Here is a 23,071-nt window from a genome sequence, read left to right on the forward strand (position 1 = left end):
GAAAGACCGGAGGTGACCTCCTATTCGAATTGACGTCTCGTTGGCGTCATCCCGAAGGCTGAAACCTATCGGTTGGTGAGACAGGAGAGCTTTTGTTGGTCGCCATCCCGCGCTGTGATCAGGTGGATGCCGCGCCGCAGACTGGAAGGAGAAAGGAGCAACTGCTCCGACCAGCTGGTTTGCTGAGGGGATTGAAAGGCGTGCACGAGACTGGCGATCACTTTTCGCATGCTGCCGCAAATGCATTTCAGCTCCAGAATGGGCCCTTATGATGACGCGGCTGGTAATTGTGGCAGCTGCAGAGAGCCCTGCAGTAACTAAGCACCTAGCCACAGGCACCGTTAGTAGATCGATCGCTGCACGAATGCTAGACTCAGACACTAGCAGGCACTGTAGGGTGGCAGCGGTAGGCGTCCGAGCCAACTTGGCAAGATGATATTTCGGTTTCCCGCCTGTTGTAGGATTTTTTCATAATGAACGTGTTGCCCCAGAGCGAATCGGGTCCGCTTCCCTGTTTGCTTCCTGGTTGCTGATCGGCGAATGTCATTCTTTGCCTGTTTCGATGATTGCCCACCCCACACCATCCCAGCTCCGCGTGTCTCCTGACAGGCTAAAAGCCTGTGGCGCCCGAAAAGCCACTGGAAAATTCATACTGCCTCAGCTGCTTCGTCTGCTTAGATTTGTGGTCGCACTTGAGCCCGTTTCTCGTAGCTTGGTGTTCTGTGGCTTCACAGCTGTAATCGCCGACCGGAGGCACCTCCGGGACGGACCTGACCTCCGCATGAGTGGGTCCACTCGCGGGCCGTCTCGGCGGGTCTCGCAGGGCTGAAGGCAAAACCTTGCACAGAACTTGACGTCACTAGGGTGATTGGATCAAAGGAATGACTGAGCTTTTCAATTGACTCGGACATAAATGCGTCAGACTTAAGTGAGAAGACCCAATGAAAGGTATCGTGACTGCTAATTTGCCTCACCGCAAAGGCCCTGATTATTACTCCCCTCCACTTATTCAAGCACGACATGAAGCTGTGGATATCTCCGGCTCGGAGATTTCACGGGTGGTTTTTTGAAATCTCCACTGCTTCTCGCCTTTAGACCTTCGTGTCCCGGGGCTCCTCCTGCGATCCGGTCCTAGCACGGACATCTTCGAGCTCCACCTGGAGTACCTTCTGGGCGTTCTTATGCACCTTATCCTGCACTTCCTTACCCTCGAACATGAAACTCAGCTCTTCGAGTGTTCTTCCATGGGTCTCAGGGAAGACAAAGTAGACAGTGGCAATCTCAACCAGAATCCAAACGCAGTACACGATGTAATACTTCCACTTGATGGAGCTGAGAGCGATAGGGTTGACGTAAGTGTTGAAGAAAACAGCAAACCGAACAGTGAGTTGCTCAACGGCGATTCCCTGAGATCTGACGCTGAAGGGGAACAGCTCAACCATGTAAGTGTATCTATCAACATGTTAGAACCCAAGCTAAACATTTCACGGGAGAAATAACGCACGTGAGAGCGTTCCATCCAATGTTGTAGAACCTGCAAAAGTTGAACCGTTAGCTATTTGCCACTTATTCAAGTCGGCATTTGTTGGCTTACGGAGAGTAGAGATAGATGAAAACAAGGACTGGAATAGCAGCCCGTGACGAATTCTCAATAGCAAATCTGGCCGATGCAACGGTCCACACCGTGTAAACGCATGCAGTACCTGTCATGAGTGGTCAGTGGCATAACTTCCATCTGGGGAGTGAAAGCACGTCACACGTACCGATAGTACATATCAAAAACATTGTTCTGCGCTTGAAGCGCGGGGCTATCAGAGCAATCGGCACAGCATTAATCATTCCTTTACTCAGGTTAGTTACCATTTAAAACAGAATTTGAAATCAAAAATTAAGAAGAATCATTGATTAGCTCCCAAGGCACAGGCGTTATGTAGCCGACACGTTGTTGGTGATGTTGGTTGACTTACCCCAACAGGTATTGCTCAGAATTATTTTCTGAACAGTACGATCATCCTTGATACCAACGAGAGAAAAGTTGGAACAACCTTGCAAGAGTCATCTATACACGGATGCAACTTTCTGCCTATCCAAATTGAACACAGGAACTTCAACTTTGTCATATTGAAGTACTCCATGAAGAATTTCTAGCGGCCGTTCAGGCGCTTAGAACCTCTGACACCATGACCTAGAATGCTATAGACCAGAAATTTTATAAGCAAATGCGACAAATTTCTGCGCGCTGTTAAAGAAAAATACTTAGCCGCCCCCTAGGGTCCTTACACCTTTGCATGAGATATATATGACCTAACCCAATGTCGTCCGGCCTATTGTTAACAGAAAGCCCGAAGATCAAGTCATGTCACCAAAATAGCTTAACGCAATATCCTCAAGGCGGCTTTTGCACAGTTTACGTACAGTTCTAGCTGAGACGTGGTAATCATAAGAGGCAATCCCTCAACAGTTCTCAAATACCGGTGGTGTTGAAAGATCTTGCAGTATACTCCAAATTCACGAATGGCATGCGTTTCCTGATTCCCGATAATAAAAGTCCAACAGAGACGTAATCCGCGATAGTTCTAGTTTCCTTGTTCGATGCTTTTGACAGATTCTTCCGAGATACCTGCCAGCGCTGCGACTAACTATTGCAGCAAGGCTATCGGGGTAAAGAGCGTTTCTGTTGGTGGCAAGGTGGATGTCATCTTATGTATTGACATTTGATAGTTTGCCGCAAATCTTTCCAGGCGGGTTCATTTCTAGCTAACACGCTTTCTATTTGTGTAAGACTCAGTGTGGGTAGGTCATCTTCCCCCGGTTGACAGGTTAACAATCAGGCGGTTCGACACGCATCGTAGAAGGCTTATTTACAGGACATTCACTAGTTGTAAAGTATACATCAACAGACTATATAAAAGTCTCACTGGCAAATTCAATTGAATTTAAATAGTCAATCGGGGCTTTGTTGTCTTCCCCGTTGGTTCATACTTATGGATGAACGATTGCGGTGCCTGGAGGAACGAAGTTCCGGAAGGTTTTCAGGGACCGCGAGGGGCGGAAAAGTCGTCTGCCACCCCCTTCAAAAATTTCCGCGGTGGTCTAGTTGGTGATGGTGTTAGGCCATTATGCCATCGGACAAGAGCTCTTGGGACGGAAAATACAAACTTTATGGAATTAGGAAGTTAAGTTCGCGGCCTTCGAGGGTTCGATTCCTACTCGTATTCTGTTTTTTTGGCTAACGCAGCCGCCTGCCGCCATAAGACTTTCTTCGCCGGCTGTACGGCGGCTGCAGTCGGTCCTGCATTCGCTTCGTTCCTCCAGGCTCTTTCTAGGCAAAGCGCTGAAGTCGCTTTGTCTTTTCTTGTATCACAAGGAAGGTATTTAAGATGCGCCTCTTGTTCCTCGGGCACGGCCATGATGGTCAGAGGCTACTACAAAGCTACCAGTGTGGCTAACTTTGGCTTATGTACTCACAACACACCAAAAACTGTTACATACGACCATACCCATTGGAAAACTCGGGATCCCGTCCGCTCTCCCATAGATAAGCCAATGAGGGCCGGATTAGTAGTTGGGTCGGTGACGACCAGCGAATACCTGGTGTTGTATGTTTCTTTTTGGCAAAATATGATTCTCTTCCCGCGGACCTAGTTTCTTGGGCAGGTGTAGGATCACAGTTGCTACCCTATTTAATTTTGGTAGTTGCAATATATCCCTTGTTTTATGTTGCCACAAATGAATTTTCCATGCTTTACATTTTGCACGTCCACTAGTTAGGTAGTCGAGTGAGCTAGCCGCTGATGTGAGGCCGATGAGGGGAGACTTATCATCGTTGGGCTGACCATTATTTCTGTTCGGTTCCATGATAGAAGAAATTCGACGTATTGTTATGGGTAATTTTGCTGGCGAACTTGGTCTTTTCCCAAGCGGCCTGGAACGTTCTACAATGGACACCTGAAGTTCTATTTACTAGGAGAGATCCTCAAACAATGGTTTGTGCAGGCTGGTTAAAAAGCCGATACAAGGAGCTTGAGTCCAAAAATACAGACCAAGAACCTAATGGGGTGAAGAGCTTAACCCTAAGTCCAGGAACCAGTGTATAAGATGAGATAATAGAAATCCTGCATAGGCTCTTTAGGCCTATACTATGATAATACAAAGAGTAAAACTCAGATCAACCACGATGTCTTTTTCAACCGTAGCGCAAGAATGATTAATTTGAAGTGCTTTTAACTTGTGCCACTACCAACGCCGAGATTAGTAATGCAGCACCGTGTAATCAGAGAGTCAACCATCAGCTACAAGATCAAAGAACGTGGAATGAAATCCAATAGAATTAGTACACCCTGCCCACTCTTAGCTGACTGACGGCAAATTTCTGAGCTTGAAGAGGTGAAAGTTACCACAATGATAAAGATATTGACTCGCAGCTGACTGTGTATGTATGTTGGGGGTTCAATCATCTGCTAATGTGAGCATTTTACCCATACACAGCTGACTAGCGATAATTTTGGTATGTGTGAAATGAGAGACTAATATTCGCGGCCTTTATCATGACCCGTAAGATATGGACCAAGGAATTCGAAAATAGTTAGAGGGTAGGAGAAACCGGCGAATCAAGTTCGCTCTCAACGCTTCTGGATATGCTGTGAGGATTTCACTTGTGTGTCTTGAAATCTGTTAGCAGTAGTAAACTTTCTTTGTTGATGCGATGCATCAGTAAAGCCTTGTAATACCGTGATCTACCTCAAGTCGATCATCTGGTTGTTTAATGCAGGTGGTAATAAAAGAACTTCATTAGTAGAGTGTGACTCTAAAGTCCTCGTTTAAAAACAATATTCAGTGATTAAAGCAAGTTATGAAACTTATACTAGTTAGACCGATACCAGTTATTCAAAGTCAAGGTTATGACATGTTGCTGCTCTTTAATATTTACAAAGAAGAGTTATTCTCGAAATTTTATGATGAATGGTGTCGTCATAACGCAGTCATTCCAAACATTAAGGTCTACTGGCTTTTCCCAACCTCCTAAAGCGCACACTCTGAATGTATAGCTTCCTTCAGCAACCAGAGTACCGTTCGCGAGTATTCCATTCCATCCAAAATAGCTTGTCTCTGTGCGCCCAAAGCCCCCGAGTTTCGCAGTAGTTTTATCTGCGGGAAAAACAGGCATACCTTCATCCGATTCTTGAGCCGTTGCTGAGAGGACGTGAACAGAAACAGCTTTGCTAGGAAACGCTAATTGTAAATTAAGAGTAGGAAGCAAATCGGAGGAGTTAGACCGCATTATCGCCGAAGTGTTATGTTCAAGATGAAATATCATATTTGGGGGGATCGGAGCAGCATTGTACTTTTCACCTTTTGCCTGCTTCACGGTGGCAGCAGTGACATAGGTCCGATTCCAACCTGGGGGCAAGGCGGCCACATGACGCAGTGAACACCCGATTCCGCCGTATGAAATGGTAAGCCGAGTAGTGTCATTGCCATCCAAGTGAATGAAACCACTATACAGAGGGCAGTCGGGAGCGAGTTCTTCCAAGTTGGTAATATCCGCTGTGACCTGAATCGTTGCTGACTCGCCTGGTCTTATCAATATTTTCTGGGAATTTGTCGTAACATTTGCGTAGTGTCTAGGTTTCAAATTTTGAAGAAATTCATCACTAGCCAGGGAAGAAGAGTTGTCTCTGGTCCAAGGGACGACTTCTTTCCTATCAACCAAAAATGTTTGGACAGTGACAGCTGGCTTATGAACAACTTCGTACTCGACTGACTCATTCCCTTGATTGTGCACTTGGAAGGATGCCTTCCCAGTGAAGTATTCGGTGTCATTGAAAGCCAAGTTGGAAGTTGATACCAAGGAATTCGTATCTATGGCTCGGGTAGCATTGACAATGCCGTTCCCTTGTTGCCAAACAGGTGCGAGAAAATCGTATGTTTTATTCGTTCCGTCATTAAAAGCCAGCGGATGTGCAGTACTGGTCAGGAGCCGCATAATCTCAGAAGAATTCAAGCTGGGACGAGCTTGCTTCATGAGAGCCAAACAACCCGAAATGTAGGGCGCAGCCATTGATGTGCCTGACAAGGTACCATAGCCACCCCAACTTCGTGGGAAGGTGGACCAAATGTTTTGTCCCGGGGCTAGGATTGATGGCATGATATCGCCTAGTCCTGCGGGACCCCACGAGCCACGGCCGTTGATTTGTCCCGGAGGAAGCGTGTTTGCGCCAACTTTGACATATGGGTCAAATTGAAAGTCTGAATCCATCATCATCGTGACATTGGTCCCCGTGGCTAAAGCTTGGATTAGCTCCAAACCAGTCTGTGCCGTGACTGAACCAGCAGCAGATATTCCGTCAAAAGTATTATCGAATTCCAGTAGCGGCCCTTCTACATTGTCGTACAATAGGACGTAACGAGCACCTTTTGCGACTAGGTTTTCCATTTTAACGCTAAATTTGCAGCCTCCACGACGAGTTAACACCACAGCGTTGTCGTCAAAGCGAGAATTAGCCGGCAAAGCTGTGCATGCATCATCTTGAACAGTCATGTTTAAACTTGACGTCTGTAAGATGAGAAAGGCCGGAAACCTTCCTGGGGTTGCCGGGGTCCAGGGGAATTCTTTTGCAGGCGTAGTGTTGTTTTCCGCCGCGCCAACCTTGTATTTGGCTCGTGGTCGGCTTTGAACCGCATTTATTTGATTGACTGAACCGACAGCCATGATATCCGTTGCTGATGCAGGTGAACTGGCTGAAAATGGTCCTTGCCACCCATAGTTGCCAGACGCCACCACAACGAGGGTTTTTCCCTCTTTAGATATCCTTGTAAGCACTTCGGATACAGGATCTGTAACAATAAAGTCAGACTTATGAGGTGGTAAGATTAGTGAACAGAAGCAAAACACACCATCTGGGTAAGGCCCCGTGTTCAACGTCAGGGACAACGATAAAACATCCACATTCCTATTATGAGCCATTGTGATAGCCTTCAAGATAACATCTGACGCTATTGGAGCTCGTTGGCATCCAGAAATGCGATAATGTTCCAACGTGGCCTCGGGCGCCACACCCACGAATCCGAGGGCCGAATGGTTGCCGGCAGCAATTCCTGATACATGAGATCCATGGGCTGTACATTCCGAGTATGGATCTTGATCCATTCGTGGTATGTCTCCGGTAGTCCAGTTGTCCCCCACAAGGTCAACGCCAAACTGTACCTTGTGGCCTTTCCCGTATCCGCCTCCAAGAGCGGGATGATAGTAATCAATACCTTCATCAACTATTGCAATAGTGAGCCCCTGTCCAAATATGCCTCTGTCATGTAATTGCTTGACGCCAGTCAGAGAATGAAAAGTGTTGCTTCCTATCGGTGACGATGAGGCACTAGCATTGTTCGACTCATTTCTGGACGCTGCAGAGTACGACTCTGACCGCCAGGTTTTAACCACTCCAGTTATTGAGTTGAGACACTTTATGTAATCCATCTCGGCATTGTCGCTATTGTCTATTCTCACTGATATTCCAGGAAATATGAGACTCTCGTATTGGTGGCGAAGGTATATTTTTGCGTCCTGTAGACACGAGATGCCATGATCAATTGAGTCTGCCACAGGCTTGATATGCTATAAGAGAATTTAGCTGTGGCCAGCGACATTACTATCAGTCCTTTGTACTCACATCAACTGAAGAGACTTCCACTATGTACTGTCGTGCTGCGAGAATTTTTGACGGGATTACTAGCCATAAAATGGCCTGCAACAAGTGGCGCATCATAACTGAGGCTGAGATAAGTCCGGTTCTGGTATACCGCGGCAGATGCTCTGAGACCTATCTGAAAAGCTGACGTTTTACGGTCTGTGACAGAAAAGGCAGCCGTCAATTTTGCCAAGCTGGACTTGTACTTGTCATTCATTTTCTGCTGGATCTTGAACAGGTATTTGACTCAGTCATGCTCCTCAGCAGGATTTTGAGATCTTGATTACAGGAAGCTATCATCCAATTAACTTTATGGGTGTAGTTTTAGCTTGTGGCATGTTATAGAGGGGTTCATTTATCCAGTTTGACAGGCACAAGAGGCTTCATTCAGACACCTCATGATCTCTCATTTATGGGGGCCCACAAAGTTATTCCGTCCTGCCAGGGACCAAAAGTTAAAATTTTTGGACAACCATCCATGTTGATGGGGACGGAGATGCTGATAGTTGCAAACACCATGCAGGTAGGCGGTACATGATGTTCAAGCGACAAATAGGGACTAGTAGAACGGTTCTTCAAACAAGCAGAGGCACACCAGGGATGTGGTGGGGTAAGAAGTAGGGCATGCATACCAAATAAACCATCGACCTGAATCGCCAATCAAAATCATCACGAAGTCCACGTAATCGTCATCTGCTCCTGAAAGTTAATACTCGTGGAATGATCACCGAAAGGCATCTACTCCAAAAGTTCTAGACTCATGTAACAGATATTTGCAGGCTTGTGGCTGGTCAGACATGCATTACAACGTCAGCCAATTTGTCTGATCTATCGGGTTATTCTTAGGATGATCGGTATCCTTGAAGTAAGTTCAATAACTGTCGTCCGAGTCAGGTTCCGTTATGTCATATCCCACTGTTGCCGAATACTACTTCTAACACTCCAGCACCCTTGTAACTGTGTCGGTGGTCATGATGTATCACAATCAAGGGGTCATATCACATATTGGGATGGATTTATAGATTAACTGGCCGGCGGTGGCATATTACCACAGGAATCACCGCGCCAGAAACAAATCACTCACTTCAACACACGGAAGTCAGGCCCTGACGATGAATTTTCAGTATTCCGCGATAAAAAATGTCAAAACTCGTGACCATGAAAAGAGCTTTTTTTCATGTCAGGACGGTCGCTGGAAGACTGTCACCTGGGCGGTTCTTCTCGGACTTGCCCTGATGGCCTCTTTGACAGCCATACTGAACATATTCAAGTACCCGACGTATGACTACGACACCAAAGATCAACGTACGAAGCGCTGCGGCACGACAGCCACGGAAGCTAAAGCTCGAGGCTGCCACTTCGATCCAGTCAGCTTCGCTTGGCTACCGGAGGAGTGCCTGGATCTCGACTTAGCTGAAGAGTTTCGAGCACTTAATTGGACACTATATGCGGATATTCATGGCACGAAGATCAAGTCCGAAGAGGAATTTTCCAGCGACACGACAGACACATTCCTCACAAACGAGAATCACGTTCTACATTGCGTCTACTCATGGAAGCGACTTCACCGATCAATACAAGCCAGAAAGCCGCTACATTCGGGCTTGAGCTATGACCACACAAAGCATTGTGGTGGAGTGCTTACATCTCAAAGGCCTCCAAAGCAAATAGTCACAAAAGCATTGGTTATCTATCCTGCCTGTTAAAACCAATCCATAACGTTCAATGTAGAGCGACAAAAGAATGTTACGGTTAGGCTGCATGTAATAAATCAATAGAAAACATAAGACTTGGCACATTTGCTACTCAATCAAACTGGCCGATTCATGATCATTTGAGACCTGATATGGTAGATGCGAAAGGTCCAGGTGAGGATGTCTTTTATCCACCAGTCTTGAGGCTGATTTTGCTTCTGGAATTGGTTTTCCGACGCGACATTGTGGGTCTTATCAGCCAAGGCTCAAGAGTTAAACAGTCTTCCTGACAAACGCTGAGGTATGTCAGACGGGATGATCCGGGCAGACAAACATGATTCGGAAACGAATCAGGAAACGAATTCGCGGGGAACTCCGCCTCCAAAATGGGTAGTCCGATATCAACCATTCCTCTGCAAGTTTACTAATGCTTGCTCGTTCACCTTGACCTGACTCAAGGGATCATCGTCAAGCCTGACCCTTACACGAGGAAAGAGTTGCATTTGCCCTGAAACTTACTTTCGGGCGTGGGCCAGGCGAAGTTTTATGGCGTGGGTGTAAAAGCTGCCGAGGTGCTACCATTGGCTAAATCTAATACGAATAACAACGAGCATGCCACGCCTTATTAAATGAACGAAATGCTGTCATCAGCTAGGATATAATCAATTTTGGCTTTTGCTACCTAACAACCGATAATATAAAACCCGTGAGATAGCTTGCCACATCCCTTGCGGTAGTCTAACCCTCCAAAGATGGCTGACACCACCGTTGAACCAAGTTCTCATAGGCGGCCCGATGCGCCCTCATCGGACGCTAGCCAGAGTATACAACATCAATCTAAGGGTGACAAGCGTCTATGGTTTGTAGCAATTAGTGTAACACTTGGGATGTTGTTGATGTATGGTTTCATGAATTCTTTGGATGGCAGACGTCCTGTCGACTCGATTCAACGCCGTCCGCCTCCCTTATCTGTGGGGTCAGAGCTTAACGGTCTCGTTCCTGAGTGTGAGTGAGCTATGAGAGACCATTACGACGTGTGATTTGAGTCAATGCTGACTTCTGCTCAGTTCCATTGCAAAAAACGACCTTCTCCGATTTGACTGTCTCTTGGCCATCTACAGAACAATGGATGCAAGGTTCCGTGTCAAACAGTGAATGGAATGAGCTGATGAACAGCCTTCACAGAGTAATTCCACGTATGTGGTTCATTGAGGATTGCATATGAACTATATTGACAGAACGAGCGTAGATGGTGGGGGTTTCCTGAAAGTTGATCATCCCGAACGCTTTCTTCTGCCGCCACCTTTGACCATATCCTGGCCAGAAAAGCCAACGGTATACAGCTTGTCTGTATTTCATCAGCTGCACTGCTTTGTAAGTCGACTCTAGTCCAACTGATTGTTTCAGTAGGTAAAGTTGGATTTGATCAGAACGTGGCTGATAGTTGATACGCAGGGAGCTATTCTTGAGGATTATCGCAAAATACACATTGGACAATCACCAACACAGCCCTTGCACCATATACTTCACTGTTTTGATTTTTTACGGCAGGCAATACTGTGTTGCGGTGATTGCACAATGGAACCCAATAAAGCTGTCGCCCTTCATCACCAAGGGAACGTGCCTGAGATGAACACCGTAAGGGTTTGTAAAAATATCAACAATATCATAGAATTCGCAAACAAAAACCAACCAAGAAGGACGCAGAAAACCGCCAAATGATTTTGTACGAAAGATAAATAATGCTTAGAAGCAACGGGCAGGTTGCAATTAATCCACTAGTTCTGATATCACAATATTCTAACACTTCTTGATATCCTTAACAATCGAATCTCTTAATGTGTTTTGTACTGCGATATGATTAAGGAACTTTAATCCCCCAATGTCACTCTCTCTAAAGCACGGCGAGTAAGAATAAACTGTGTTGTACAATGAGCAACTTGCATAGATGGAGGACAATCTCAACTGGGAGGCCCCCCAGTCCGGGTAGTTTACCCGAACAGGCCTAGGGCGGGATAAAGCAAGCCTATCCCTGCACTACCACATCTTCATCTCATTTTCATTTGATTCTTTCCAAATGTCAATGAGTTTCTAGCTTCTTCGTGCTGTATCAGGATCTGAAAAATATTCGACACAAGCCTATAGCGTCCAAAGTCAGAAAGTGGAAACTAGCAAAGACCTGCGGTGGGATAAGGGTACTTCATACTGAAACGAAGTTCTCGACTGTTGCAATAGCTAGTACAAATCTTCATTAGGCTGGGGACCATCTGGTCAAAACCATGTATACTAGGTAGGCTAGGCCTCCATTGTTATTACGTAGACTTCCTTTCGCCTACTTGAACGTTTTCTTAAGAGAAGCTCTATGTAGAACCTATCAGCTGCCTAATTGATGTATTTTTTCCCATTCTACGAACGGTCAACTGGACCAGATGTGAAACTATCTCTAGAAACTTTAATTTATTGTTCTACCAAACTTTGCGCTCCTACCCTCCAACGGAACTACCTAGTCGCGGCTGAGTCATGGTTGCTGTCTTTGGTGGATTTTCTCACTTTACATCAACTGAAGTCGTGTCAAACTCGTTTCCTAAACTCAGAGGCGTTGTAGAGCTTGCTTTAAGTAACTTACCGCTATTGGTAAGTCTTTACGGGGAAACTGCATGTATTATGCGTGCATTGCGTGATTTTGTTTGCTTATCCTCCCGCCTGCCAAAGGACGGTGTGAGACTCTCGGTGAGACGATCCTTCTTTCGATGACGTGCCGATGGTTAGGTTTGACCGTAGGCCTTGTCCTCCGTCTCGCATTCAACACTACGCAATAGACTTCATCTAGAATTTCCTGATTAACTAGAGCATGATCCACATGCTCCACCAAAACACCTAGTTTTGTTTTATAGCGAAAACTTTCCTTACTCGACCTTGGAAAAAAAAAAAGCTGGTTGACCGTTGACACCGCATACCTGGGCATATCCTTGTCCATTGGTGCACGCCTGGGGCGATGTGCGCTAATCGTTTCAACAAACTGAGCCATTTAAAAAACATTACAGGGGTCGCGGACCATGATGTCGGTATTCAAGCACCCCAAGGTTTCGTCCAGACTTGGAAGGGTTTCTCCGTCACCCATGTCACTAATCAGCCAACTCCACTTCAAGACGAACGGAACGTGGCAGGTGAACTGCTGCTACTATTTAGTTCTGTCAGTGGGCTACGGTTGAGTGTGGCTCGTCTAGGTAGGTATGTTTCGGCTCCTACGGTAACACCGCTCATCTCAAGCAATCAACTTGGGTTAATAACCTCCACTCAGCCATGGGTTTCTTCCATTGGACAGCAGCAATTGTTTTCGTGTCAGCATTTGCAATTTTATGGAAGATCTCTGTCATTTCATTTGAGCCATCTCCCAATTTGTCTCAGTCCGAGCTGCGGCTGATGGAAGATTTGAGCGGCACTGCGACTGGTAAGCTGCCACCAATTTCCCTCGAGCCGACTGCTATCGTTTGAACACTGAGTGGAGAACATTACCCTAAAACGGTTAAGTTGTTACACCTACTAACGCACTACGCAGTCCGTAAACAAGCCCGTTTGTTCTGGAACGAGTCGTGGGCTGCTACAACAGCACAAAGCTTCGATGAGCTTGACAAAAGCGAGATTCACATGAACTGGTTGTCATTGTTTCCACGTAAGTCCAATAATCCCTGTTTCAGTATCAGAATCCCTAATCTCAATCCTTGTTGCGCAGCCGCGTGGCACGATGTGGAGAAAAAGGTCTCCCACTCTGAACAGCGGTCGATAACCTCAAAAGGACTATCAGTGTTTCATCAACTGGATTGCCTAGTAGGTGACTAGGCATTTTGACCCGACCCCAGTACCCTTGCTTACCACTCTTCGGCCTTTAGATGGAAATTTTAGACACGTTTCTAGATTACAACAGTACCAATGAGTCAAACACCAGCGCATACACTTACGAATGCTTCAGCTATCTACACGCCACACTACTCTGTTGCGGCGATACTTCCCTAGAAGGGAGCGACAAGTACGCGGCAGCAAGTGGCCGGAACGGAACATTGGGCATTGGCTCCACTCACATTTGTAAATCTTTTGAGTCGTTCGCTCAAAAAGAAAACACATTGGCAGGTCACTGACCCGGCCCCGGGACATGACGTGCGGCTGCAACCTTGCTTTTCATTCAGAATAAAACACTTCATTCTAGTTGCACAATGAGGAGCATTGAGTTGCTGCAGGTTTATTGAAGTTTAAGTTCATGTTCCCCTGACATGCGAACCATTCGTCAAATGATAGTCTTATTACGTAGCGGGTTATTTTGCTTCTTTTGTCGCAAGGCACAGGAATTTTCTGAGTCTACTGTATAATGTACCTCAAAGCTCCGTAAGGTATTGGAAATTGGCACTATGTTGAAAGCACTCGTCGCATCTTTTCAGTGTCTCATTCATCTCTGCACCCATACTATCACTAGTTTCTGCGTATGAGACCATACAACTACTCTTCTTCTCTGCAATTTGAAATGAAGTCTTCTTTTCGTCAATTGCAACACAAAATTACGTGCTGGACGAAACTTCGTCTAGCACATCAAGAAAAAGATTTCAGTCACGCAGAACGCCTGATCGAAGATGAGTCTTTGTTGGCGCAAACACCTCAAGCCAATGAGAGAGAACGAGCCCATTCTATTCCTCATGGATCAAGAACCACCTGCGTTTTGCTCGTATGGAAGCTTCTCAAGTCTCTTCTGTTCTTGGCAGCGGTCGGTTTCGTTATTGAGCACCTGCTCTCCATAGAAAGGAACCTGAAGAACGATTCGACGCCAAGAAACATCCACGCCATTCCAGACTGCGGACACGACACGGCGAGCGCCAGGGCTGCAGGCTGTGTCTACGATATAATGATGGTGGGATGGAGTGCACCACAGTGTTTTGACCCATTTGTCTCGGCGGATTCTCTCTCCAACTCTTCCACGCTCGCTGACGTCCGCGGCGCGGGTAGCTTCACATTTTCGGTGACCCCGGATTTCACCCAAATTGTGCGTCAAGATGTAGGCGAGATAACAAAACATGAATACCTTTACGCCAACTGGGAATTTCATAAGGCTCACTGTGCTTATGTGTGGCGGGTACTCGCAAATGCACTAGAACGGAAGAGACGGGGAGAACTGAACGTTTATGTTTATATGGCAGCAACGATGTATGAGCATTCTGTTCACTGCAGCCACGTTCTACTCGACAAAAAAAGAAACTTGACAGCGCCGACGCAGATACAAGTCAGTGGGACGAATCGATGTGTACTACTTTGATTTTCGTGGAGCTCAATTTTATATCCTCACCCATTACATACGGAACATGAAATAAGCATTTAGTCAATCATACTGTTTGGGTCAATAGCAAAGACATAGAGTAACAATACACATGTATACAAAAAAAAAAAAAAAACTGTCGTATTGGTCGGAGTATACTAATTCTGGAACTATGCAGAATCAAATCGTGCAAAGGTTGGCATTACTTCTTCTAATACTAGTCATCCTATGATTTGGTTAGGATATACCAACTTCGTTCTTAACTCATCCCGATCGGCGTTGAGCAAGAACATGCTCCCACAATGTTTGATATGGCCCTCCATTTCTCTTCTCAGTGACATGGTCGTTCCAAGAAAATGCCTTCGGAACTGCTTCCTCCATTCGAAGATGCAGTGCGTGACATGCTGCTCGTAAGTGAACCTGACGATTCTCCCGGGCTCTACCATCATTGACAATTCGGTGACGTTGACATGCACGGGTTTTCCGTCAACTTCCGTTTCATAATACCAAGCACCGCCAATCCCAGGACCCGAGCGTGCGAATTCATCCGTGAGATCGTGGTCGACACACTCGGGTTTCATCCATCCCAGCTCCAGCTCATCAAAGATACAGCCTTGTGCAATCCCGTCCGCTGTTGTGACTCCGCAGTGACAATGGGTGGCTTGATGAGCGCGGAATCCCTTGAAAGTGCGAACTGCAGCATCTGAGGCACCCCAGAGAGCAAAGCCAAAAATAAAGGTCCAGAGGATAAAACGCCAAGTAATTTTAGCTAACGAGAGGTTTGATCTGTCTTTTAAATTCAACATCTTTCCTGCTGGTTTGGATGCAGAGCAATCTAGTTCGGCGTTGAAAGGTGCAAGAAGCGGCTCGGCGGTCTCGATACCGTCAACATCTTTGGCGTCGGGGCAAAGAAAAGACTTATCACAAGGCTTCATTCCGGTTGTTGTCGACCAAGGTATTGTTTCTGAGATAGCGTGGTGGTAAGGCGTGTAGGAAATGACTACCTGATGCAATGCCGGTGCACGCAAAGACGCAAAGGAAGTGAAGGTGGGCGGCCACGACAGCAATTGCAGTTTACAGAGACACAGAATTGAATGATATGGCGGCTGGCCATTGTTTGCTCTGTAAGCCTAGCTGTGGGCCGGTCGATCGCGGCACTGTGCAGGCCATGTATCGGGTTCGATGTAAACACCGGTGTATTTTCGGCGGGCTAGTCCAGGATTTACAGGGTATCTCAACACATGAGTCAATAAGTCCCCTTACGAAGGGTTTCGGAACAGTGATGATGTATGGAAAAGTTTATCCAAGATGATTTCATCTTTTTAGAAAGTTTATACTAAGCGACTTGAGAATACGGAAGAGAGGCCCGTTCTTGACTCAAATTGGGCTCCATCAATGGAACCAGGGTAAGAGAGGTGAAACCAAGGTTGAAGATGCCACAGCCGCCATTGTTTGCTCTGTAAGCCTAGCTGTGGGCCGGTCGATCGCGGCACTGTGCAGGCCATGTATCGGGTTCGATGTAAACACCGGTGTATTTTCGGCGGGCTAGTCCAGGATTTACAGGGTATCTCAACACATGAGTCAATAAGTCCCCTTACGAAGGGTTTCGGAACAGTGATGATGTATGGAAAAGTTTATCCAAGATGATTTCATCTTTTTAGAAAGTTTATACTAAGCGACTTGAGAATACGGAAGAGAGGCCCGTTCTTGACTCAAATTGGGCTCCATCAATGGAACCAGGGTAAGAGAGGTGAAACCAAGGTTGAAGATGCCATCAAGGGTTCAGTCATCGTAACAATCATTAAGATGATATCTGTGATTCAAACCTATACATATTTCAACGCCTGGCCTGATCAATTCCCTTGATCATACCATCCAAAGCACTTGAAATTGTTGTTTTCACTACTCCAATTACACTTGCCACAATGAAGCTCTTTCTTTACACCACTGTATTTGCAGCAACTGTTTCTGCAATTCCCATGTTACATGGCGCGAATGTAAGAGTCTTGTAGATTCCTTCGAACCACATATCATCGAAGAGCTAACTTATTGAACAAAGATGTTAAAACGTGAAGGCGGTGAAGTGTCGACAGACTACATCTTCACTGACGACCCAGCTGGCGGTGGCAAGGTTGACCAAAAGAAGAAGCGAGACGGAGGTGAAGTGTCGACCGACTACATCTTCACTGACGACCCAGATGGCGGCGGCAAGGTGGACCAGAAGAAGAAGAGAGACGGAGGTGAAGTGTCGACCGACTATATCTTCACTGACGACCCAGCTGCTGGTGGCAAGATTGACCAGTAGTCAACGGATTCGGAGCTAGCCATACAGAATTTGGAACAAGACATCATATGGCTGGCTTAGAATTGTGCTCCATCTTATCATAGTTTTCCACGGCGTATCAAAAAGTAGTGCTGCAAACAATGGCATCAATGTACACTCAGAGATAGAGCAAGAATTCAATGTTCGCATTTCGTTACAAATTTCTTTTGAGAAGTGAAGTTTGTCGCATCGAAGTTACTTCATACAATTCACCTTTACTTGATTCGATCTTAACCTGGACCTTCTTCGCATGTTTTGCTGCCTTGATACTTGTCTTGGACAAAGGTAACACCTCCATGAAACTTCACAGTCGGTAATTTAGTAATACACGCAAAGTTTACCGCTTTTTGCAAATGACAGAGGCCAATACTGAGTGACAATTTATGGTTGTGATTTCTATCAGGACAACAGCAACAAACATTTTGGTAGTGTGTTGTGTTTGGCTAGGTTTAGTTGCAGGGCAATTACAAAATGGCTGAAATTTCTCTTATCTGAGCAGATCAAGTAGTCTAATATACCCCGAATTCCATCAAGATGGTCTAGAAAATGCGACGCTTTTCTCCAACGATCAGCACAAGTCCGTTGACACAAAGCGAGCTCCTGAAAACTAAATCGCCACAAGTAAATAGGAGCTTAATTAAATTGAGACCTTCTTATTTGACAACTAGACAATGAATTGAGGTGGTGCTGAACAGCTCAAAAACCTCACACGATATCCAGCTACCACGTCATCGAGAGCATACCTGTCCTCCTTCATTAAAGCCTCATCTACACAATGCTGTCGCCCACCCAAATGACCTGTGACATTGCCGTTCGCAACTAGCACGTCCCTTCTCCAAAGCCACGCGCATCGATACAGGTGGAATTCCCAAGTTGTCCAAATCTGAACGGTTGAACCAAGAAACTGCACCTGATCAAGTGCCACCTCGTACAAGTTATTGCGGTCATGAATGCCATTGATTGCAACATGCATGTTATCAAAAGTTGAGTTTTTATATGCGAAAAATTTCCAGTTGCGAATCTGGCGAAACTTTTCCTCTTGCTGCTGGTGTGTGCATTCAGGAGGCTGCCAGGTTCCTGTGGCTAGTTCGAAAACGCATCCTAGTCTTATTGCTGCATTGCTATCTTGACCACATGGATATTGATAAGAAAGTGCGTTATCTTTTATCCAATCGCGATCGCCAAAGGGTGAGGGCCGTTCAAGTCCGGCAGCAAAGCTATGGCCAAGTATTTTCAACCCGATGACCTGGCCAGCTAATGCAGCTATGAGACCAGCGGCGAAATATACGCAAAGGTGTTGAGTGTGATGAAAATAACAATTTGTTGAAGTTGGCTTCCTGTTCAACCACAGAGTATTAAGATAAGAAGACATTGCGAATAGCGAGCAATTGTTTGTGATTGAACTGAATCGAAAACAGATTCCAAGGTCGATTCGCGAGGAACAGAGTTAAGTAGGAAAGAATGACCATATACAGACGGATCCATGATAAATCATACTGCAATAATAGGTTTCAGGGTCGAGATAAGCACTCAGTTGCATATGCTGTCCGGGTTCGTAGAACACGGTGCGAGTGGTAGATTGAATATACGCACCCCTCCTTCTTGGCAATAGCACTCTCGACAACCGGCTGTTTGAATTTAGTCTTTAACTCTAAAAAGACAGTGTGGTGGTGTGGAGAAAGGTTACGGGGGAATGTGGCACCTGACAACTACGAACCACTTTTAGACGTTTCGTAGATCACAATGTAAGGAACTAGGTTAATCGCTGCATGCGACAAATCCGTGTCATTTACTTTCAAACTAAGTCGTCAAAACTCTCGCGGGATTCGAACATCAAGCAAATACGTTTCCCGCGGGGTGAAACACCAAATAGCTTGAGACCGGGTTTAAGATGGAACAGAATTCGCTAGATGTTCAACGTCATGCATTGGACTAGCGCCGATCCAATTAGGTTCCCCGTCTCGTGAGATGATAGCTAAAGCGGTAGGACCCAAATGTGTTGGCAGAAGTGGCATGGAAAGAAGTAAAATTCAGAAGCCAAGAAATAGGATACATGACAGGAGCAAAGCCCTATCCTATAAAATCTCAATCGTTGACTTGGAAAGGTGGTCAATTATTGGACAAGGTGTTCGTTTGAAAACGGCATGGCTACCTATTGGAAAGAACATGATATTATTAAAGGGCAATTTCCTATTACTTATCGATCAATATAAGCATAGTACATGTCTTATCATACATACTGTTGTATCCAGCATGGCCTGTGCCAGCCCTCTGGTTGTGCTTATCTTGCTGACTCTCCTCTCTCTCTCCGCTTCTACTTACTCCAACAAATGTCTATACACTGCGCTAGATGGTTTTTGATCATAACGCCTGTTTCAGCCATACATAATTAGTCTCATTACTTTTTTCATCAGAATGATTTCAGTATCTAGTTATGAACCTCTAGACAGCGATGATCTTGAATCAACGTCAAGTGTGCAGGAAACGAGTCGCTTTAGCAGCGTCGCCAGGTTCCAGATCGCAGCACAAGACTTTGCGGCTTTTATCACCGGCTTTCTTCTGGCTACTACTATTCTTTTGCTATGGAACCCCTCCACGCCATCATTAGAAGAGACCTACGCTCAACGCAGGGACGACATCGCTAGGATCTCCAAGTGCGGCAAGTCAGTCAAGGAAGCCAAGGCTGCTGGCTGCGTGTACGACCCTGGTCTTCTTTACTGGACCCAGCCGTACTGCAGTGCCGAAGACATCGCAGACGAGTTTATCCGCAATCCCGTGCATCAGATATACCGGGACAAGGAGAAAAATCACCCACTAAATCTTTCTTACATCTTGTCGGGCGAGTTCGGGGAAGCATATGATCGCGTCAACCACCACAAGGGGCATTGTCTTAATGCGTGGAAGGTACTCACACAAGCCGCCGCAACGTTGAGCCCGGAAACTCCAGAGGTTCTAGTACCCGGCATGGCTGTTTCCTGGAGTCATGTTGTGCACTGCAGTGAGGATGTCGTAGTCCCGAATGACAAAAGCAAGTGGAGGACCAAGCCTTATATTAAGTTTTGGCCCGGTGTTGGAGCCTGTCATTTGTTGAGAGCGCCCAAATTACCGGCTTACTTCAAGAGACACGGTGCTTGGTAGGCTGGATCTGACAACAGCTTAGGAGGCAGCAAAGATCCAATAACTCCACAATTCATCAAACATTTTTTCTCTATGTGTTCTTATTACAGATTTTACTCCAGAAGCTGGATATATTGCGCAACGATGGTGAAATAAAGGCTCCTAGGACTCATGCTCGTGTATTGAAATGTCTGGTAACTAGTGACAATAACGAAGGCTTTTAAGTCGTGGCATGACTTTTAATACACCCTGAAGGCTCCATAGAAGCTGACGCCCATGTCCTGCATCTTTGCTAAGGTAATCCGGCTCTTCTGTTGAGGCTTGCTGAGCCCATATGGGCAAAGCATCCCAAACAATTGCCTTGTAGAGTATTTGCTATTTGTGTTTCAGACATGCTCTCAACTTCCCGGTGTAACAAGTTAAAGACAAAACTTATTAGATACCACTACTATCACCAAGACGTATTATGACATCCGCCATCCTAGTTTGCGCGAAGCTTAAGCTAATTCAATTGCACATTGATTTTCACGTAGATTTGTGCAAACTACTACCAGTAGGAGCAGTCCAATGGGCAGGCTCGAGATGAATAGTGTCCCCTTCGGACTTCTACCTGGCTGTAATTTCCCGGAATGTTAGCAATATAATATCGTACATTCAACGGACGATCTGGACATAACCGGATGGACTCAGAACAGCCTGTTTGTGGAACATGCCGTTGCCTCGGAACTCCTGTACACTTACCTTATTAAGATGAATCTTTTGCAGGTTGATGGAGATTATTAAAATGGTCTAGGGGCTGGACAAGAGTTTCGATACTTCAATTAAGAATGTCTTATTTCTAGATCATCTTTTCGGACACGCCTCTAATTATTGCTTCTGAAGTCTTATAGCCTGGTCAGAACCTCCTGTTGATATTAGGCCCAATAACCTATCAGTGCCATAATTCCAGCACCAAGCAGCATGCAGAAGAACATGTAAGCAAGACCTGATCGACGTGTAGTACGATTAGGGTCGAAAAGAAAGTCTCTTGCTAATAGTTCCACCAAAGCACTGTAGATCAACAAGCCAGCTGACATAGCGTTGAGAACGCCCTGGATAATCAACGCGGTCTTTGACTTGGGTGTATAAGTGTGACGCAAACCGAGGCCAATAGCAATTGACACTGGTGTTGTCAGTCCGTAGGCTGCGCAAAGAATCCAAGGGAGCCAGGTCCGTTTACCAAAGGGAATGGCCGACATGCGGGCGCCGATACCCAAACCCTCGAAGGACTGATGGAACACGAGAACAGGGTACAGAGTAGCAAATTCTGAGCCAGTGACCCCCAAGTTCAGGCCGATGATGACGGAATGGACGATGATCCCAAACTCGAGAATCAAAAATGCCGTAATTTGTTGCCAGAATAACTGTTTGATACGCACAGAATCTTCCGTGGAGGCCAACTCGTGGTCGACTACATCTTTCGGCTCGACCGAGCGATTCAGAAACTCAGAGGACTGGATGTTGCTTTGATGGCCTGCGTCTATCATTACCTCTGCTGCATTCGTATCTTTCACATGTCCAAATCTCCTCTCAACGTAAACCTCTGCTACGAGATCAAGTGTGAAGATACCAAGTACAGCAGCAAGAACGATAGCTGCACACCATGAATAGCTACCCCAATTTCCGGACTCGCCAACACACGTTCCGGGTCCGATGCGTTTGTAAGCCGGGTCGAGCAGGTGTATGAAGGCAGTGGCGATGATGACTCCACTACCAAAGAAGCGTGCAAATGTGTAGACTGATTTAGGGATTCTCCATATTCTAACCCTCTTTGCTACGAGGGGAAAGACGGTGAATGCCGATGAGACAAACAAGATGACAAAGATGGACGAGACTCGTGCTCCTATGTGACCGCTATAGTCGTTGTCCTTTATAGCGTAATAACAAAGGACTTCCGACTTGTCGACCTTGGTCAGATCAACAACAGGGCCGATTTTTGACACCATTTTTCTAAGTTTGGCTAAAACCTTTTTTCATGCAAAGAAAGAGGCGATAAAAAGCAGCCTGTGCGAGCTGACGCTGGTGTAATAGTTGAAGGCGATGTTATGGACGAGTCGAATTATGTGCTAGGTTTGATCAAATGCTTGTTACTACATCTATTTATCTAAGCCAGTACAAGAACCTTGATGGTGTTGAGCCTCGTAAATGGACTTCTACGGCATCACTATCCGAGTGGGGCAGGAGCCGGTCCATCCGTTGTTTGAGGCTCTTTGCGGAGGATGTGCCGATATGCCGTTGGCCGTATTGACGTCTGCCAGCCACAAGTGGAGCGATTAAGGATATGTGGGTGACATTGGCTAATGATCGGAGAGCGGCAACGATAAGTTTGTGCCAAGGTAAGAAGCTAAGGACATGGTTTGTATTCGTACCCTGGAATCTTGGAAATAAGAAACTCCTAATTGGCTTAAGGGTATGTAAAAGCCAGTTCCACTAAAGACTACTCATGTCAAACAAGGAAAAGGTACGATGAGGCAGTTTGAAAGGCTGCTTTGCGTACTACGAAAATTGCGTCACTAATCTTTGCCCTTGGATTTCACCAGTTCAACGAAAGTAGGAAGACTTTTTGCGGCACCTAATGGCTGTACTTTTTACATCTCCACTCAGGCAGTTGAAAGGCGTTCGGGTAACTATTCAATCACTGAAGGCCACTCTGCCAGCCCCTCTCAATAGTCTCATTCATCACGATCAATATTGTATCCAGTCCACAGAACATTTATCTAAACATGCTTATCTATAACAGAATCCACCTTTTTCAAAAGACGTGTGAAAGGTTTGATGGATCTACTTTTCAAAGACATCAATAAGCATATTCAGATCCAGTTTAAGGGGCATATATGTCATGTTTCGTCATCATACTCGGCATGAGACTTGCTTGGCATTGCTTATTCTATGGCGGTCAGCTTTGAAAGTAGAG

The 23,071-nt window shown here is 45.8% G+C and overlaps 9 protein-coding genes across 9 annotated transcripts, besides 1 other annotated feature; 4 read left to right on the plus strand and 5 right to left on the minus strand.

The window, feature by feature from the left end:
* Positions 1–1,091: 1,091 nt before the first annotated feature.
* CTRU02_211224 (MFS sugar transporter) lies at positions 1,092–1,785 on the minus strand (the record flags this gene model as incomplete). The annotated part of the gene is made up of 4 exons (XM_036720249.1): positions 1,092–1,452; positions 1,505–1,534; positions 1,595–1,703; positions 1,764–1,785. 4 exons carry the CDS (start codon positions 1,783–1,785, stop codon positions 1,092–1,094), a joined length of 522 nt encoding a protein of 173 aa, XP_036587992.1.
* Positions 1,786–3,464: 1,679 nt separating this feature from the next.
* Positions 3,465–3,536: a sequence feature (Short protein (CTRU02_211225, KAL0934426.1) was converted to a misc_feature.).
* A 1,403-nt stretch (positions 3,537–4,939) lies between these two features.
* CTRU02_211226 (serine endopeptidase) lies at positions 4,940–7,760 on the minus strand (the record flags this gene model as incomplete). The annotated part of the gene is made up of 3 exons (XM_036720250.2): positions 4,940–6,837; positions 6,898–7,612; positions 7,668–7,760. The coding sequence occupies 3 exons, from the start codon at positions 7,758–7,760 to the stop codon at positions 4,940–4,942; spliced, it is 2,706 nt and encodes a 901-aa protein (XP_036587993.2).
* Positions 7,761–8,797: 1,037 nt separating this feature from the next.
* On the plus strand, positions 8,798–9,391 carry CTRU02_211227 (uncharacterized protein; the record flags this gene model as incomplete). Its single annotated transcript, XM_036720251.1, has 1 exon — positions 8,798–9,391. The coding sequence occupies one exon, from the start codon at positions 8,798–8,800 to the stop codon at positions 9,389–9,391; it is 594 nt and encodes a 197-aa protein (XP_036587994.1).
* Positions 9,392–13,856: 4,465 nt separating this feature from the next.
* On the plus strand, positions 13,857–14,678 carry CTRU02_211228 (uncharacterized protein; the record flags this gene model as incomplete). Its single annotated transcript, XM_036720254.2, has 1 exon — positions 13,857–14,678. The coding sequence occupies one exon, from the start codon at positions 13,857–13,859 to the stop codon at positions 14,676–14,678; it is 822 nt and encodes a 273-aa protein (XP_036587997.2).
* A 221-nt stretch (positions 14,679–14,899) lies between these two features.
* On the minus strand, positions 14,900–15,613 carry CTRU02_211229 (uncharacterized protein; the record flags this gene model as incomplete). Its single annotated transcript, XM_036720255.1, has 1 exon — positions 14,900–15,613. One exon carries the CDS (start codon positions 15,611–15,613, stop codon positions 14,900–14,902), a length of 714 nt encoding a protein of 237 aa, XP_036587998.1.
* A 990-nt stretch (positions 15,614–16,603) lies between these two features.
* On the plus strand, positions 16,604–16,983 carry CTRU02_211230 (uncharacterized protein; the record flags this gene model as incomplete). Its single annotated transcript, XM_036720256.1, has 2 exons — positions 16,604–16,675; positions 16,738–16,983. The coding sequence occupies 2 exons, from the start codon at positions 16,604–16,606 to the stop codon at positions 16,981–16,983; spliced, it is 318 nt and encodes a 105-aa protein (XP_036587999.1).
* A 682-nt stretch (positions 16,984–17,665) lies between these two features.
* Positions 17,666–18,373, minus strand: CTRU02_211231 (uncharacterized protein; the record flags this gene model as incomplete). Its single annotated transcript, XM_036720257.1, has 1 exon — positions 17,666–18,373. One exon carries the CDS (start codon positions 18,371–18,373, stop codon positions 17,666–17,668), a length of 708 nt encoding a protein of 235 aa, XP_036588000.1.
* A 1,043-nt stretch (positions 18,374–19,416) lies between these two features.
* CTRU02_211232 (uncharacterized protein) lies at positions 19,417–20,139 on the plus strand (the record flags this gene model as incomplete). Its single annotated transcript, XM_036720258.1, has 1 exon — positions 19,417–20,139. One exon carries the CDS (start codon positions 19,417–19,419, stop codon positions 20,137–20,139), a length of 723 nt encoding a protein of 240 aa, XP_036588001.1.
* Positions 20,140–21,032: 893 nt separating this feature from the next.
* On the minus strand, positions 21,033–22,103 carry CTRU02_211233 (Zinc-regulated transporter 1; the record flags this gene model as incomplete). The annotated part of the gene is made up of 1 exon (XM_036720259.1): positions 21,033–22,103. The coding sequence occupies one exon, from the start codon at positions 22,101–22,103 to the stop codon at positions 21,033–21,035; it is 1,071 nt and encodes a 356-aa protein (XP_036588002.1).
* Positions 22,104–23,071: the final 968 nt, after the last annotated feature.

The sequence above is a fragment of the Colletotrichum truncatum genome (assembly GCF_014235925.2).
Source record: "Colletotrichum truncatum strain CMES1059 chromosome Unknown Contig_0007, whole genome shotgun sequence".
Taxonomy (NCBI): Eukaryota; Fungi; Ascomycota; class Sordariomycetes; order Glomerellales; family Glomerellaceae; genus Colletotrichum; species Colletotrichum truncatum.